The 16,510-nt window shown below is 41.8% G+C and overlaps 1 protein-coding gene across 1 annotated transcript in view; it reads left to right on the forward strand.

The window, feature by feature from the left end:
• Positions 1 to 9,811, forward strand: part of SUMF1 (sulfatase modifying factor 1) — an 81,635-nt gene extending 71,824 nt beyond the window's left edge. Inside the window, exon 9 of the mRNA XM_079122211.1 lies at positions 8,736 to 9,811. Within this exon, the coding sequence (XP_078978337.1) occupies positions 8,736 to 8,846 (111 nt within the window). The 3' untranslated portion in view covers positions 8,847 to 9,811. The remainder of the gene's footprint in view (positions 1 to 8,735) is intronic.
• The last annotated feature ends 6,699 nt before the right edge of the window (positions 9,812 to 16,510 follow it).

Raw genomic sequence — 16,510 nt, forward strand, 5'->3', positions numbered from 1 at the left:
ATATATGCTTTTATAAAATGTACTTATATATATATATATATATTTTTTTTTTGGTACTGGGGATTGAACTCAGGGGCTCTTTACCACTGAGCCACATCCCCAGCCCTATTTGTATTTTATTTAGAGACAGGGTCTCACTGAGTTGCTTAGCACCTCACCATTGCTGAGGCTGGCTTTGAACTCACAATTCTCCTGTCTCAGCCTCCGGAGCCACTGGGATTACAGGTGTGTGCCACTGCACCTGGCTATAATTGATTTTTGTGTATTCATCTTGTGTTACCCAACCTTGCTAAACTCTTCTATTAGTTCTAGTAGTATTTTTATGGATTCTGTCAGATTTTTCACAAAGGTGATAAATGATTAGTGAATATAGTCAGTTTTCCTTTTGAATCTGGATGCCTATTATAATTTTTTCTCAGCAAATTACATTGTCTAGAATCTCCAGGATAATATTGGGTAGACGTGGTAAAACACATTTATATACATATCTCATTCTTACTTTGGGGAAATAAGTGTTGTTTTTTAAAATAAGTCATGATATTAGCTCTAGTTTTTTTCATGAATGGTCTTTATCAGATTGAGAATGCTTTCTCTGTTACTAGATTTTTTTTTTTGTGAGGTATTTTTTGTTTTAAATCAGCAATGAATGTGAATTTTGCTAGATACTTTTTCTACACCTATTGAGGTGACTAGCTGGTATTTTCATTGTGTTAATATGATGACTTACACTGACCAAGTTTTATTTACTAAATCATACTTACATTCCTGGGATACCTCCCACATGGTCATGATATGTTATTCTTTTTATGTAGTTTGGATTCAGTTTGCTAAAATGTTGATCATTTTTGTATCTAGTTCATGGTTTGTATGGCTCTGTTTTCTTCTGATATCATTGTCTGGTTTTAGTGCAAGGGATTGCTATGTTCATAAAGTAAACTCTTTAATTTTCAGAAAGAGTTTATGTAGAATTAATGTTATTTCTTTTTGAAATGTCTGATGGAATTCCCCAGTGAAGACATTGGGGCCTGCAGTTGTGTATCAGTCCTTTTCATTACTGTAATGAAATACCTGAGGCAGACTAACTTTTTAAAGAAAAGTATTTTATTTTGGCTCATGGTTCTGGAGGTCCAAGGCCAAGGGGTCACATCTGATGATGGCCTTCTTGGTGGCACAGTTCTGAGATGGTGCAGGTCATCAAATGGTAAGAGATGGGGGCCTCTGTGTGGGGTGTATCTGTGTATGCTCTGGTCTCTTTCTCTTTTCTTATAAGACCCCCAAGATTTAATCATAGGGTCTCTACCCTAATGACCTTGACTTATCCTAATCACTCTTAGAGGCCACCTCTAAATACTATAGTGGGGTTAAATTTCCACCCTCTTAATACCTTACATTGGGGATCAGATTTAAACACATGAAGTCTTGAGGGACGCTGAAACCATATCCAAACCATGGCAGGTTTTTACTATAAGTTTAATTTATTTAATAGATGTAGGGTTATATAAGGTGTTTCTACTCAATTAAGTTCTGTTAATTTGTAACTTGCAAGGAATTTGTCTATTTCATTTGAGTTACTGAATTAATTGGCACAATCTCTGCCTTTTCGTTAGGTATTTAGGCCAATTATATTTATTGTGATTATTGATAAGGTTGGATTTAAATGTGCTTTCTTGATATTTTTTATCTCTTTGTCTCATCTGTTTTTTGTTACTTTTTGTCCTTATTTATCTTTTTTGGATTAATTTTTATCATTCTTTGATTTATTTAGCTAGAAGTCTTTGTTTAAAATTAGTGGTAAGTCATTTGTGGTCTATAATCCAGTAGCTAGGAGACTGAGGCAGGAGGATCAGTTGAAAGCCAGTGTCAGCAACTTAGCAAGGCCCTAAGCAACTTAGTGAGACCCTGTCTCAGAATAAAACATAAAAATGCCTGGGGATGTTGCTCAATGTTTAAAGTGCTCCTGGGTTCAATCCCTAGTACCAAAATTAAATTAAATTAAATTAAAACGGTGGATTTAAAGTTTATATTTATATATCTTTAACTTTCTTGGTCTACTTGAAGGATAAGTTTTTATTTAGTCAGGCTCCGAGTGATGGTGAGAGGATATCTCAGAAGAAGAGAATAGAGAGTGACAAAACTGAATGGAATCACAGCATTTTCCAGAGAAAAATGGCAATGCCATGATCTTGCAAGTAAATTGTACATGATGTAGGTCTTTGTGGTTATTTCAGTGAGTTTAGGAAAATAGCATTATTGGCCTTTCCACCAGGTTAGGAGTGACGGCTTTTGCAAAATGATGAAGAAATGAATTATGAAATTATGTCTGGGTTGGAGATCTGCAATGGTTGTTTGCTACGTATGTGACCTTGGCAAATTCTAAGCCTCAGTTTTCATATTTGGAAGAGGTACGTTATAATTGCAGTCACTCTGAGGTTTTTATGAAGAATAAATGGGACAATATATGTAAGTACTTGGTTAAAATTTAGTAAAATTCAGTGCACAGGAAATCAAACATGTGGTTGGAAGTGGGTTGGCAAGGCACAATTGTACTTCTGCAGAGGGGTCTGCTCCCAGAGGGAGACCAGGGAGCAAGCCTGCCTGGGAGGCAGTCCGCCAGCATTTATCCCTAGTAAATTGCAAGGTAATGCCCCTTGCTCCTGAGGAAGAGTTTGGGGGTACAATCTATGCAATCAGCTCATTTTAAAATTGGGGCAGGCATGGAACAGGGCCACAGCTGTGATTAGATACCTGTTAGAGAATTTTTAAAATGGCTCCATTGTGGTCTTATGATTCCCTAATTTAAGATGGCTCCATTCTGACCACATGATTCCCTAACTTATACACGTGAAAGAGCAAATATGCCTTTTTTGCATTACAGGTTTAACTTTGATAGGAAAGAAAATATAAATCTTACAGTCCTAGCTACTTGGGAGGCTGAGATAGGAGAATCTCAAGTTTGAGGCCAGCCTGGGCCATTTAGTGGGACCCTATCTTGAAATAAAAAATAAAAAGGGCTGAGGATTCAGCTCAGTGATAGAGTGCTTGCCTAGCCTGGGCAAGACCTTGGGTTCAGTCTTCAGTCACACACACACACAAACATTAGTCTTCTCTTCTTTATCCTGAATCATCTTCTTCATTTTAAATAAATTGTTTTATCCTTTCTGTTTTGAAGAAGGAACCAAAAACTGAAGTCCTAAATAGTTGGAATCCTAGAAATACTGCTCATGGAATAGCTGAAAAATCTATAAAAGAAAGGAATTCAATAAGAAGGAAGAATAGTATAATTTACTTTTAATATTTCCTTGCTTAGAGCTCTGTGATGGGCTTCTAATCCCAGGTGCTTGAGTAGGGTTCAAGGCCAGCCTGGGCCACATAGTGAGACCTCTGACACAAAAAGCAAAGCAAGATGTGAGAGAGAGAGAGAGAGAGAGAGAGAGAGAGAGAGAGAAGAAAATTATCTTTATCAGAAGATAGCTAACTTTTGATCATGGGCCACAACTGGTTTGCATGACCAAAGTGAATTCTGATGACTTCCATAACTTTAAAAAAAAAATTTTTTTTTTAGTTGTTGATGGGCCTTTATTTAATTTGTTTATTTTTATGTGGTGCTGAGAATCAAACCCAGTGCCTCATACATGCTAGGCAAGCGCTCTACCACTGAGCCACAACCCCAGCCCCATGAGTTCCATAACTCTTTGAAAGTCTGTCTGAAGTACAACTTCCACGAGGAGATGAGGACACAGAAACTGATGTGCCACGGTGTAAGTTAAGAGCAGAGTCGGGATGGGATTCTGTAGGCTGGAATCCTGGATCCATGCTTGTAAGTAGTGTGACCTTAGGGACACTGGTAACATCTGAACCTCACTTTTTCCTCGTGTGTGTAATGCAGATACAAATAATTCCTTCCTCATAGGATTATTGAGAGGGTAATTGAGTGAATATATTTGAAGTTATTAGAACAGTTCTCATAGTAGTTACTCAGGAAATACTAGTTGTGGTTGTTGGTGTTGTGAGGTTGAACCTCTGGGGTCCTCAGACCAATCCACACCATGAGGAAGTGCTCATCCTCCCACCAAGATGGTGAGGGAAGGAGAGGGGCTGGTGTCAGTCTGAGGGGCTGTGGGTGGGGAATCCAGAGACCTGGGTGGTGGGGTGTGGTTCCCTAGAAGGTTTTATTCAATTACCTTAAAAATAACCTTTCCCTCCTAAGAGCAATATTATGGCCCCACTTGACTTCAGAGCCCCAAGGCTGGTAAGTCATTATCATAAAGGGATTGTTCCTGAGTCCAGGGTCACATTCTTAGCACAGATATGGAGATCAATTTCACACAGTAATTAGCTCTTTTGATGAAATGGGGCTGAATTTAGGTCCTTCCTACTACTTCTGTTCTTAATTAAGAGACTGACCCATTTTCCAGCCACCTTTTTAAAAACCTCACACTCTAAGAACCACTTTTGGTGCTAAAAGTAGAGTTAGAAAAAAAAAAAAGTCGTGAGAACATTTATAATCAGGCCATTTACTCTTCTAATCGTCTGCTCTATTAGCTGCTTATTATTGGAGTTGAAGATGAACAGCGTATTAATGAATATTTGCAGAGTCAGTGCATTCATCTGAAATGGAAAGACGGTGGGACTTGACTTCACAGGCAGTGAACCTGGGCTCTCAACAGTGACTTTTGCAGTGAGACAGTTTTTAGGATTAAGTTCTTCACTGTCCTTTTGGTTAATGTCAAGTCTCAGGGCTTGCTATAATCAAACTCTTCCAGTGGTTAATGATTTTAAGCTTTTCTTTGCATAAGCAAAACATTTTTACAGCATAAAAATGAGAAAATAAATAATAAAGATAAAAATGAAAATAATGGAAATCATCCATCTACTTCCTAAAGAAATCTATTAAGAAATCTGTTGCTAGTTTTCTAATCTTGATGGTTTTCTTTTTTGTGTGCATGTATAATGAGAATTGAACCCAGGGCGCTTAGCCACTGAGCCACATCCCCAGCCCTTTTTATTTATATTTTTTCTTTTGAGACAGGTTGTTGCTCAGTTGCCTAGGGCTTTGCTAAGTTGCTGAGGCTGGTCTCGAACTTTCGATTATCCTGCCTCAGCCTTTGTAGCCATGGGATTACAGGTGTGTGGCCACCATGTCCTGCCTATTGATGGTTTACTATCAGATTTTTTTATTTCTAGAAATGAAGGAATCATTTTTCCTTCAAATATAGCCGTGGTGGGAGTCTCTTACCTATCACAGATATCTTCTCTCCCGTGGCTTGGCTGCAGAATCTTTCTCAACACAGTGCTGTGAGTGGGTTCTAACAGTTCATCAGAGTTCTTAAATCTTGGATTTTGTAGCACATGGAAACAGGCCCATTCAACAGAGACCAGAGTCTTGTACCACAGCCCTGGAGATACCCTCAGCTTTCCCACTGATGGAGCAAATAAAACATTCCCATTTCTCAGCACCTAGATATCCACCTTCAGACACCAGCAAGGTGTCCTGTTCCCATAGTCAAACAGAGCTTCTCTAAGGGCCGATGAAGAAAAGCTGGCTGAAGCTTCCCTGTCTCAGCAAGGAGGAGGTGACCCAAGGGGTCAGATAAGACAAGCAAACTGAGTTTGTGAGACTGAGTGTTAGTAAAGTTATAGGACTTTGTTTGCCTAGTGCTTTGCATGATTGTGTAAAGGAAGATGAGGTGTGTTAACAATCCGCGCGTAGCTCCATTTTGTCAATGAGGGAGAGACTCTGCCTGAGGTTAAGTAGCGCAGGGGCCTTGGATTTTGTCCTTGCTGATGAGTAAATCAGCAAAATAGAAGTTCATCCCAGTTCTCATTTCTATCCAGTCCAAACTGCTCTCTCTGCTGAGAGAGTGCAGTGCTACTCTGTCCTGTACTCACCGCATTTCCATCTTGGTACTGTCATGGCTTTTGCCTGGAATCCCCGTTCTCTAACTCTCTGGGTAGCTCAGCTCACACGCCCCGTCTCAGGGGTCTTTCCAGAACTCCCTGGGTCAGCTGCCACCGTCATTCTCAGTCCTCTCTCTCTGTCTCACTTGTGTTTTCTTTTTAAGACTTTTTTAGTTGTAGATGGACCCGATACCTTCATTTATTTTTATGTGGTGCTGAGGATCGAACCCGGTGCCTCCCACGGGCAAGGCTAGCGCTCCCCCACTGGGCTTTCACCCCAGGCCTCCGTTTCCACTTTCTTCAGAGATGACAATTGCCAGAAGCAGTCTTGGGTTTATCAGTTTACCACTCCCTGTTGAAGGTCCCTGATAACAGGTACCTTGTTTGTCTTACTCTGATTATATCCTCATGCCTAAAATAGCATCCAGCATATTAGAAGCTCTCGTATGTTTAATGAATAAATAAAGCATGCTGTGACGTGACCAGCCTATGGTCTTGCTGTTCTTCTTAATTTGCCTGAAACTTTCCATTTTCTTGCTCCTGATGTCATTGTTGATTCCGCTGACTCTTCCTTCCTTCCTCCTTTCTAAATCCTATAAATCAGGGCCACTCACAGTGTGCCCCATCAGCAGCAGCTGGAAGCCTGTTCCAGATGCAGGTTCTCGGGCCCCACACCGAACTTAGGAAGGCGAGCCTCCTGGTGTGTGGCACAGAAGTTGCACTTAAGCAAGCACTCCTGCTGTCCTCGTGTGTGCTGAAGTCAGAGGTCGGTTGCTGCAGTCCTCTATGTCCCACGCAGGTCAGGCACTGCCGTGCACACAGAGTCTCTCCTGACTTCTGCCAAGCCAGCTCCTTCACCCCTGCAGTGAAGCGGCTCCACTCTAGCACGCGTTGTAGCCATTGGACATGTGCTCATTGTTTCCTAACTAGCCTGGCCCTCCAGGAGACAGGACCAGGCCTTGGCTTGGGTCTCATCTCTGGGTGTATACAAAAGGCGATCAGGAAATGCTTGATTGTTTCTTATCATGTGTGGCAACTTGTCTGCCTGCCTGCCTCCCCTGGAACTTGGTCCTTGCCACAGTATGGCTGCTGGCACCCTGGGGTATCTGTGGGAGCTGTGGTGTCAGGGGGGCCCAGTGGCGGAGCCCACATGGAACGAGGTTTCTGCTGTGTCCTCCCATGTGGCCAACCTACACATCTGAGAGCTTCCATGGTCCTGGGGTCAGTGTAGTAACAGATGCCAGTCATTTTTTATCATTTCAAGCACTTTTGAAAATTCATCGTCCTTTTGTCTACTGGAGATAGTAAGTCTTATTCCATCTGACCACAAAGAAAATGAGAAGATTTTTTTGCTATTGTTTTACAGTCTCTAGAACAGAAAGCAAATGTCTTTCTTTTTATGGCGGAAATGCTGCAACAAATTGCAATGTCAACTTTAGAGATAATTTTTATGAAGATGAGAAGCCTTTGACTCTTGTGAGAGAAAAGAGAATAGAGATTTTTTTAAAACTATGCATACCAACCTATTTTCCTGTCTGTAAATCATCTTTTTCACATGAGTTCCATGATTCTTGTGCAGTGTCTCCGGCCAACTCAGAGTATGGGCTCGTGGTGCACAGGATGACTCGTTTATCTTCACTCTATTATGTTGGATCAGAGAACAATCCCAGTTTCATGCCTGGTTATTTTTGGAATCTGGGAGCTTCTGAAGTGTTTGTACCAAGTGATCCATTGTCAATCGCTGAATGCCTACTATGTGCTGTCCTGTGTGTGTGTGTGTGTGTGTGTGCATGCAGGACCTGCGTGTTGGGTGGTGGGAAGGAAGGGGGGTACCCTTCCTTCTAGGGTACAGGATCTTGCTGGGGAGGTAAGCACACCACACTTAGACCTGAGTTAGAATCTATTTCCTTTGTCAAGTGTGTCTTCTTGAGTAATTTGCTTACTGTTTCCAGACTTTGTAATTAAATGAAATAACAGGAAAACACCCAGCACCATCCTGGTGTGTAGTTGGTGGTCAGTGTGTGAGTGTGTGCCTGTATGTACCTGTACCCTACTCTTCTCAATGTACACATAAACAAAGCACACAGGAAACTATACAGCTTTATGAGTTACTAGAATTTCAATTCCATAATTATTTTTTTTAAAGCAGTTTTCCCCCACAGCCTTCCTTGCCTGTGGTGTTCCTAAGCTTGCTAATTTTTGGCAATCTTTGGGCTAGTAAGTGATATCGTAATGTTGTCCTTAATATTTTCTTGATTGCCGCTTATCTTTATTATTATAATGTCAAAATTACCATATATGTACCGCAGGAAATTCAAAGCCCCATTGCTCAAAGGTAGCGACCTCGCACATTGTAGTATGTTCCAAGTCTTCCAGTGGCTCCCCACCTTGGCTTCTGTGATTGTGTAGACGGAGGTCAGACCATATATACTGTTGAGCGTTCTTTTTCATTTAACACTGTATATGAGAATTGCCAGTGTCATTAAATAATTACATAAAAACATGATTTTCAGTGGCTGCTGGCTCTCCTGTCCTACAAGTGTGCCACAAGGTACCAGGGGTTTACAGTTTTCTTCTTTGCTGTTATGAGTAATGCTGACACCAGCCTGTTTGTGTGATGAGTGTCATAAGGTAAATGGCACTGGTGGATGTGGTTACCTTGAGCGGGCTGCGCTTTGCACGGCGTGCCCATCAAGCATTTCCAGGGCGCTTTGTGGGGAAGCTCCATCTGCAGGTGGCGTCGCCTGCCCACAGCTGGTGCTTTTGTGCAGTTCAGAGTCCTGAGCCCCAAGTCGAGGGTCGCAGAAGCACTCACCTCAGTACTTCTCTCTGCGCAGTCCTACTGCTATAGGTACCGCTGTGCCGCCCGGAGCCAGAACACCCCCGACAGCTCTGCCTCCAATCTGGGGTTCCGCTGCGCAGCTGACCGCCTGCCCACCACCGACTGACAGCCAGGAGGAGCCTTCCCAAAAGAAGTCCTTTCTCACCCGCACTCGGCTTCCCTCAGAACTTTGAATGATCTTGTACAAAGAATTCCCACCCGAGGTGGAGGTGGGTGACATGTCTGCCCAATGGCCAAAGGAACCGTCTTGCAAGACCAAATCGCTAGCTTGTGTCAGCACATGCGCTTTATGGTGTGGTGCATCTTGACAGGTCATCGCCGTGTGTTACTTTCAAGAGCCTCTTAAAGAGGAAGGGGAGAGAAGGGGCCTTGCACTGGGCTTCTGGAGGCCTGTGTTATAGGGTTGAGCCCAGGGTCCAACGGTGCTCCTGCCTGGGCCTCAGCTTCCTCACCTCTCGAAGGAGGGATGGACAACATCGTCTCTGAGGTTCTCAGAGTCTGTGAGTGGTGTCCGATCCTGCCATTAGTGCTTAGTGAGAATTTATGACAGATTATTTTTTAGCTATTTTGTTTTCTGAGCGTGAACCTGGGAGTGATACTAATCATGTAAAGTGAGAGTTCTGAGTATTATTTTCAGAAGAGGGTGAGGGGGTGAGTTGTTTATATTCACACTGCACTTTGTTTTTCCAAGGAAATCGGTGTCTTTTACATTGTTATGATGAACCCCACGTGGACCAGCGATGGTATGTTACCGTTCAGCACTCTGAACTGGGAATGTCTGTGGGTGACTCTACTGTGCTTTATCTTTTAATATTAAGTGCCTTTGGCTCAGAGGGGCAGGTATAAGCCCTATTTTCCCCTCCCCGCAAAGCCTCTGGTGAATGTGAAATATGTACTAACTGGGGAAACCTGTTTAACTCTGGGTACAGGAGAAGAGGAAGAAGACCTCGGATTAACCGTATTCAGGGCATTCTGTATTTTGTAACAGAACTTGGAAATCTTGCTGGTTATGGAATATCAGATGCTTGAGTTGTGCACTATGTCAAATAAACTGGTGTCTGCCACATCAGACTTCACTCTCATTGGTTCCTTTTCTCATCCCCTACTTTCTGTTTTCTTTAAAGAATCAACTTTGTGACATTTGTGTGTTTTGTTTGCTAGAAAACTTTCCGCCTGCATATATTTCTTACATCATTATATTTATAGTGAGTGTATTTTAACTTCTTCTCTTGTTAATAAATATATATTGATGTCTGCTCTTGTCCATTAGCTAGTTGTTAGTTTTGGTATATGGCAGTTGATGGCAATTTTTGTTCCAAAAAGCAAGACTGTTCTGCCAGGAATCATACTATGCTCTCGCTTCTTAATGCCTCAGTAGGTCTCTGGTGTGTTTGGCTACATTTGTTGATCAGTCACTTTGTGGATATAAAGTGTTTCTCTGTGAACTTCCAGGAATTGTTGATTAATTCCAGGCAAAAGGAAGAAACAAAGAAACCTTGGTAGGAAGTAGCTAATGTAGGAGTGAAAGTATTTTGTTCTCAAAGTCACCACTATTGTACAGTTTTTGTTTTTACTTGTTACCTCCCACCTGCATGTATTTCTTAACAGCATTATATTTATACTGAGTATATTTTGACTTCTTCTCCTGTTAATTAATGTTTTATAGCATAAACATTTTTGGGTGTTTTTGGACACAGTCTTTAGAATTGCATTTTTAGCAGCAGCATAATATCAGAGAGCATTTAAATAAAATCTTAACAAGCCCTTCATTTAAGAACCACATGTATAGGTTACCAACTGAAGAGCACCCGAGATTACAGCTTTAGTCACTACACAGCTGACTATATAGTGTCACTATATAATGACAGCTGTAGTCACTACACTTTATAACACTGACATATGAGAAGACTAAGATTTTTTTTTTGTCAGTATAATTATTTTGGTTTCAGTGCCATAGAAGTATTCCGGAAAAACCTCATCTTCTGTAAGATCGTACACAAATAGCATGAAGAAAAAATAGGGGTGAAGGCAGACTACTCAGAACTTAAGGAACTTTGTTCATTGTGCCAGAGCACTAGCAAAGTAGTCATTTACTACTACCAGCACCTTAACTAAATCTCCACTGGCATTTGCACCAGTTGTAACTGGTCAGTCCTTTGAGCACTAAACCCTGAACCTCCTCCAGATTCCCCCTCCGAGATGCTTACATCAAAAGGTCAAAATCTCGGGCTGGGGAGATAGCTCAGTCGGTAGAGTGCTTGCCTTGCAAGCACAAGGCCATGGGTTTGATCCCCAGCATGCAAAAAAAAAAAAAAGGTAAAAATCTAGACTGGGGATTTGGCTCAATGGGAGGGCACTTGCCTTGAATGTGTGAGGCTCTGGGTCCCCCGCAACCAAAAAAAAAAAAAAGATCTGACCTGGAATATAGAATTTTTTTTTTTTTTTTGGTACTAGGGAATGAACCCAGGGGCACGTAGCCACTGAGCCACATCCCCAGCCCTTTAAATTTTTTTATTTATGTTTGCTTAAGGCCTCACTGAGTTGCTGGATTACAGGTGTGTACCATCACACCTGCCCAGCGAGTGTAGACTTCTTTAGATGATTTTTTATTGGATGGCAGCGTCTTAGTATCTTTATCTGCCTTTTCATCCCTTCAGAAAGCTTAACCTGATGGAAAGTGTGATAATTCCAGAAGCCACTGAACTATTATGGTGAGGCAAAGATGCAGTGCTTCTAAAGAATTTTTAGTTTTTTTTTTTCTTAAAGTCTTCATATATTGCTAAGGTTTTCTCTTAATTTGCAAGGAAATTTCTCTTAAATTATGCCTGTTTCTTTCAAAATGTGTGTCAGATCACCTGTGATCCAGCACCATGTCCTACTGTTTTCTGTTTCCTAGTTACTACAAGGGTTTGTGTGTGTGTGTGCGTGTGTGTATCTGCTGTGCTGTTCTCGTTGTTTGGTACTGGAAATTGAACCCAGGCATGCTTTACCACTGAGTCACATCCTCAGCTCTTTTTATTTTTTATTTTAGGACAGTCTCACTGAGTTGCTTGGGCCTCACCAAATTTCTGAGTCTGACCTCAAACTTGGAATCCTCCTGCCTCAGCCTTCCCAGTAGCTAAAATTACAGGCATGCCATTGTGCCTGGTTTCTTACTTGCATTAAAGAAACACATGTAAAGTGGGTGTGGTGGCACATGCTCATAATCCCAATGACTCCAGAGGTTGAGGCAGGAGGATCCCACATCTGAGGCCAGCCTGGGCAATTTAGCGAGACCTTGTCTCAACATAAAAAGGATTAGGATGTAGCTTAGTGAGCCCTTGCTCTGGGTTCAATCCCTAGTGCTGCAAAAACAAGAACAAAACAAAACAAAAAACTTGTGGCAGAACAAATCATTTGTTTGAGGGGTGAATTTCATTATTGAAAACTCCAGTAGCTCTCCTGTTAGGCTTGTTTCTGACTCTTGTTTCTCACCACCATTGAAGCATGGAAGGAATTTGAAGCTTGTTCTCCAGTATGTTTTGGTCCTGAGTCCTGGACAATCTTTCCTTATTTTCAGGGTGTTAGTTGAGTGGGGTATAGGCGTATCTTTTTTCTTAGTCTTGTAAACATGATTAGAAGGGGCAGGGGTGGCAGATGATGTGGTGGTAATCAAGAGTGACATTTCCTTCTTGGAAAACATCAAATGGCATAGATGCCTCAAACTGCACGGTTCATTCCAGGGCTTAAAATAGAACACAGATCTATCTCATTATAGACTTTTCCCTCCTCCCTGTCCCCCACCCTTTTTGGACAAAGCATTTCAATTGTCCATATGACCCTTCTGGAAAAATAGAAATGGAAAGTAACATTAAAGTTGATTGGTGGAAGGGTGTGGTAGAACAGGGTATTGCTCATTTCTATTTTCCAGGGTCTATCTTTCTGATAATTCTGTTGTGTACATAATGAAGTAATGAATGACCTTTTTTCCATGAGAATTCCAGAATTAGTCCTCTTTTTAATCACCTTTTCCAAAGGGATCATGTTTTTTTTCCTGAGTTTCCAAGTTGCAAATAAAACTTGTGTGTGTAGTAAATCTGTAGTTGACTGAGCAAAAAGAATATTTTGAAAAAATTACCTTCAGCAGTTTATGGTTCTTTCTGTTCTGTAACTCAGGGATTTTATGCAAGGGGTATATGGGGTTTTGTTTGTTTGTTTGTTTGTTTTTGGTTTTTTTTTTTGTTTTTTTTTTTTGTTTTTTTTTTGGTACTGGGGATTGAACCCAGGGGCTCTTTACCACTGAGCTACATACTCAGTTCTTTTAATTTTTTATTTTGAGACAGGATCTTGCTAAGTTGCGAAGGCTGGCCTTGAACTTGTGATCTACCCACCTCAGCCCCCAAGCTACTGGGATCATAGGCGTAAGCCACCGTGTCTGGCATTGTTTTAGAATTTTAAGTGATGTTGTGCTTGTGATTCTTTCTCTCTGCTTCCTTCAACAGATACTAACTTTACCATTAGCAGTGTGTCTCCTAAGAGAATTGACGTGCAGGCTGGCTCTCAGGAGGTTGAAAGGAGATGCAAAGCCAGGCAAAGAAACGTCACCAGGTGAAGGAGGCTGCGTGGAGATGCTTGATAATGGGACTCTCGGGAGGAGCAGGATATTAAAAACCCATCAAGTCTTCTGAGTTTTTAATGTTGGCAGCCAATTCAGATTTTAAAAAACACTGTGAAAGCCTAATAAATTGCTTCTGCAGCCAGATTCAGCCTGTGGGGTACCAGTTTACAATGTAGGTTATAAAGAGACGATTCATTCCATGGAGCACAAAATCTCATGCGTTTCTATCTGAAGAATTAACAGCCTAAGTAATGTACAAGAACAAAAAAAAGCGTGAGAAAGAGGCAGGGACGTGCCAGGGAGCTCATTTTACTAGAAATGCCTTACAAGACTCCGTTCCTCTGTCCCCAGTGGGTGATCTCAACAGAGCCACTCATGACTCATTTTCATTAATGCCAGCAGTTATTACAAAGTTTGCAGATTCATATCAGAAAACAGCAGAAATGCCAGTTTCTTGATGGGTTCATTTTACTTATGAAAACTTAATTCTCTGTAATACAAACTGCCCCCAAAGCAGGCCTCATTTTTATAGGTTTGCCAGGATCAGTGGTGCTGTTGGTGAAAGCTGGCCTGTGTTGTTTTTCATGCTTAAAACACCATGGAAATGATTAACTCCAGGACCCTCAGATGGCGTCTTGGCAGCTGGCCAGAACTCCTTCCTTCCTGTGACTCCTGTGTAGATCATTAGAACAGGAGTTTAATTAATTTTTTGATTAAGCAAAACCATTATAGACGATATTCAGGTAGAAGGTGAAATGAGAAATGCTATTTTCTGAAACTTGCCCTATTTAGGATTGGAAAGTTCAAGGGATTAGCACCAACGGGTGGAATTTTTCAGCTTCAGATCAGATTCTAATCTGCCCCCAAATGGTCATTGACCTCAAAGTCATCATGGTGAGAAGGCCGGTTGGACCTTTGGAATTAGTCACAGTTGTCAGGCAACAAGGTGCTTCCGTTTCAGAGTAATTGAGGTTGGGATAGGATTGCTCTCCCTGCCCTGGATCTGGGCCATGTTTGACAAGCCCCTTGTTTTCTTTGCCGAGGGAAATGGAAGACTGATCAGAGGGACTCTCTTCCAACATGTCATTCTGGCATCTTAACAGGGTAACTTTAGATGCTCTGATTTAATGCTTAGGGGAAAGTAAAACCAGCTAAGAGGCCATCAGGGGAAAAGAGATAAGACTTTCCTTGCCAGGTGGCACTGATAAAAAGTTCACCTACGCTTCCTTGGTGGGGAAGGCCCCTTATTGATTGTTTTTTCAAAGTGCACAATTTTTCTCTACCCCAGAACTTGCCAAATAAGATTTTACCTTATTTACCTTGAGATGACAAGGGAAGGAGGCCTTTTAATCTCTTTAGTTGCTTTTTTTCTTTTTAACAGGCAGTTTGGCATCTTGTGAAGACAGTCTTGGTGAGGTTGCCTGGGGTCTTGTCTTTATACCACTACCTACTCACTTGGACTGCCTTTGGGGAGGTAATGTTCCACAGAGTAAAATGCAATTAATATTCATATTTACCTTAAATTGTTTAGCACCACACACTTGGGTAAGTGCTTCCTAGGTCCTTGTTCCTATTACGCATGTAATTATTAAAAGCAAGAGGAGCAGGAGCTGACCAGATGGGTCTGGTCAGCTACAGAGATACAGCTGTCAACAGAGAACCAAGTGCACCCAGAGCAAGAAAATACAAAGGCTGCCCTTGAAAATGTGAACTTGACCCCCATTCTAAAAAAAAAAAAAAAAAAAAAAAAGCTGGCGTCCAGACCTCTGAGTTTGGAAATCCCCCTGTGGCCTATCCATCCCATAAAGTTCTTTTTCAAAGGGAAAGCTGGATCTGGTCGCTGCGATATTGTGAAATTCTGAAGCTTGTCCTCTTGACTCTACCTTGGAACGGATGAAAGTGTCATTCGTGGGCATAACAGGGATTAAAAAGGAAGGAAAACAGAAAAGGAGGGCAGTGTGTTGGCCCATGAGATGTCGATCAGCCTGTGAGGTGTTTTCTGCGTGTTTTCAGAGCTGATTGGCATTTCTGTTCCCCAGAGGACTCCTTCAGGTAGTTCTACCTTGTCATTTCAAGTCTCCATTCTCATTTTATCCTTCCCTGAGATTGTTGATCCTGGATCCAGATCCTAACTTCATAAATTACCCAATGCAAACATCAGGATGATGTCTACAGGAGAATCGGGTTTGGCATAGGCGACTCGTTGGAATTGGTGGAGTGGGTTTTTTCTAGCTCAGCAGTTCTTGAAGTGTGGTTTAGGGACTCTGCCCTTTCAGGGGGTCTGTGAGTCAGTGTTATGTTTATAATAATATTTAGATGATGTTAGTTGCCTTGTTCACTCACATTATCTCATGAGTGTACAGTGGGATTTTCCAGAGATTACGTGGTGTGTAGCCTGCTGGCTCCTAGAATAGTTTTGTTTTCATGTTTAAAAAAACTCCCGGTCTTAATTGTTAATATGTTAGATGTCTCTAAATCTAACTCACAACCGTTCTTCAGGGTCCTCAGTCATTTCTAGTAGATCCCCAAATTTGATAGCTGCTGATCTAGGAGCAGAAACAAACAAGGTCTGAAAGGGACTAAGTCTGTTCGAGGAGAAAACGACCAGCCCTTCTCCAGCTCTTCAGAGGATGGTGATGACATGGGGCCCAGTGACCACAGGAGCAAGTTAAGTGAGCTGTTTAGCTGACTTAGACTGCCGCATTTTTCACAGAGACCGTGATAATGGGCCCAGGTTCTCTGAAAGAAAATTCTGTGCGTGGACTACCCTACCTAGTTCTTCAGATGCAATTATTTTGCTATAGGACTCCCAAAAAGCGCTTCACAGAGTATTAGGTAGATGGTATACGATTCCTGGATGGTCACAGCCTGCACGCAAGGTTATATGGTGGTGGGACTCCGCAAGTCACCATCGGTCTGCCCTTCAGTGGTGGCTGTGTTATAAAGGCCAAAAAGGTCAAAGTATTTCTTTCTGAAACAGTTCGCTTTTCCCCGCTGGACTCTGTCTTCATTGTGCTAGAAATTGTGGCTGCTTGACATCTCCAGTGTTTCTTCCAGCCAACAATTTGGGGCATCTCTTAGGTGCCAGGCACTGTGGTGGATGCCTTAGTCCATGATCTAATTTAATCTGAAGCACAGTACCAGGAGGAGGTGGTTATTCTTGGTCTGTATTC

The sequence above is a fragment of the Sciurus vulgaris genome (assembly GCF_902686455.1).
Source record: "Sciurus vulgaris genome assembly, chromosome: 19".
NCBI classification, from domain to species: Eukaryota; Metazoa; Chordata; class Mammalia; order Rodentia; family Sciuridae; genus Sciurus; species Sciurus vulgaris.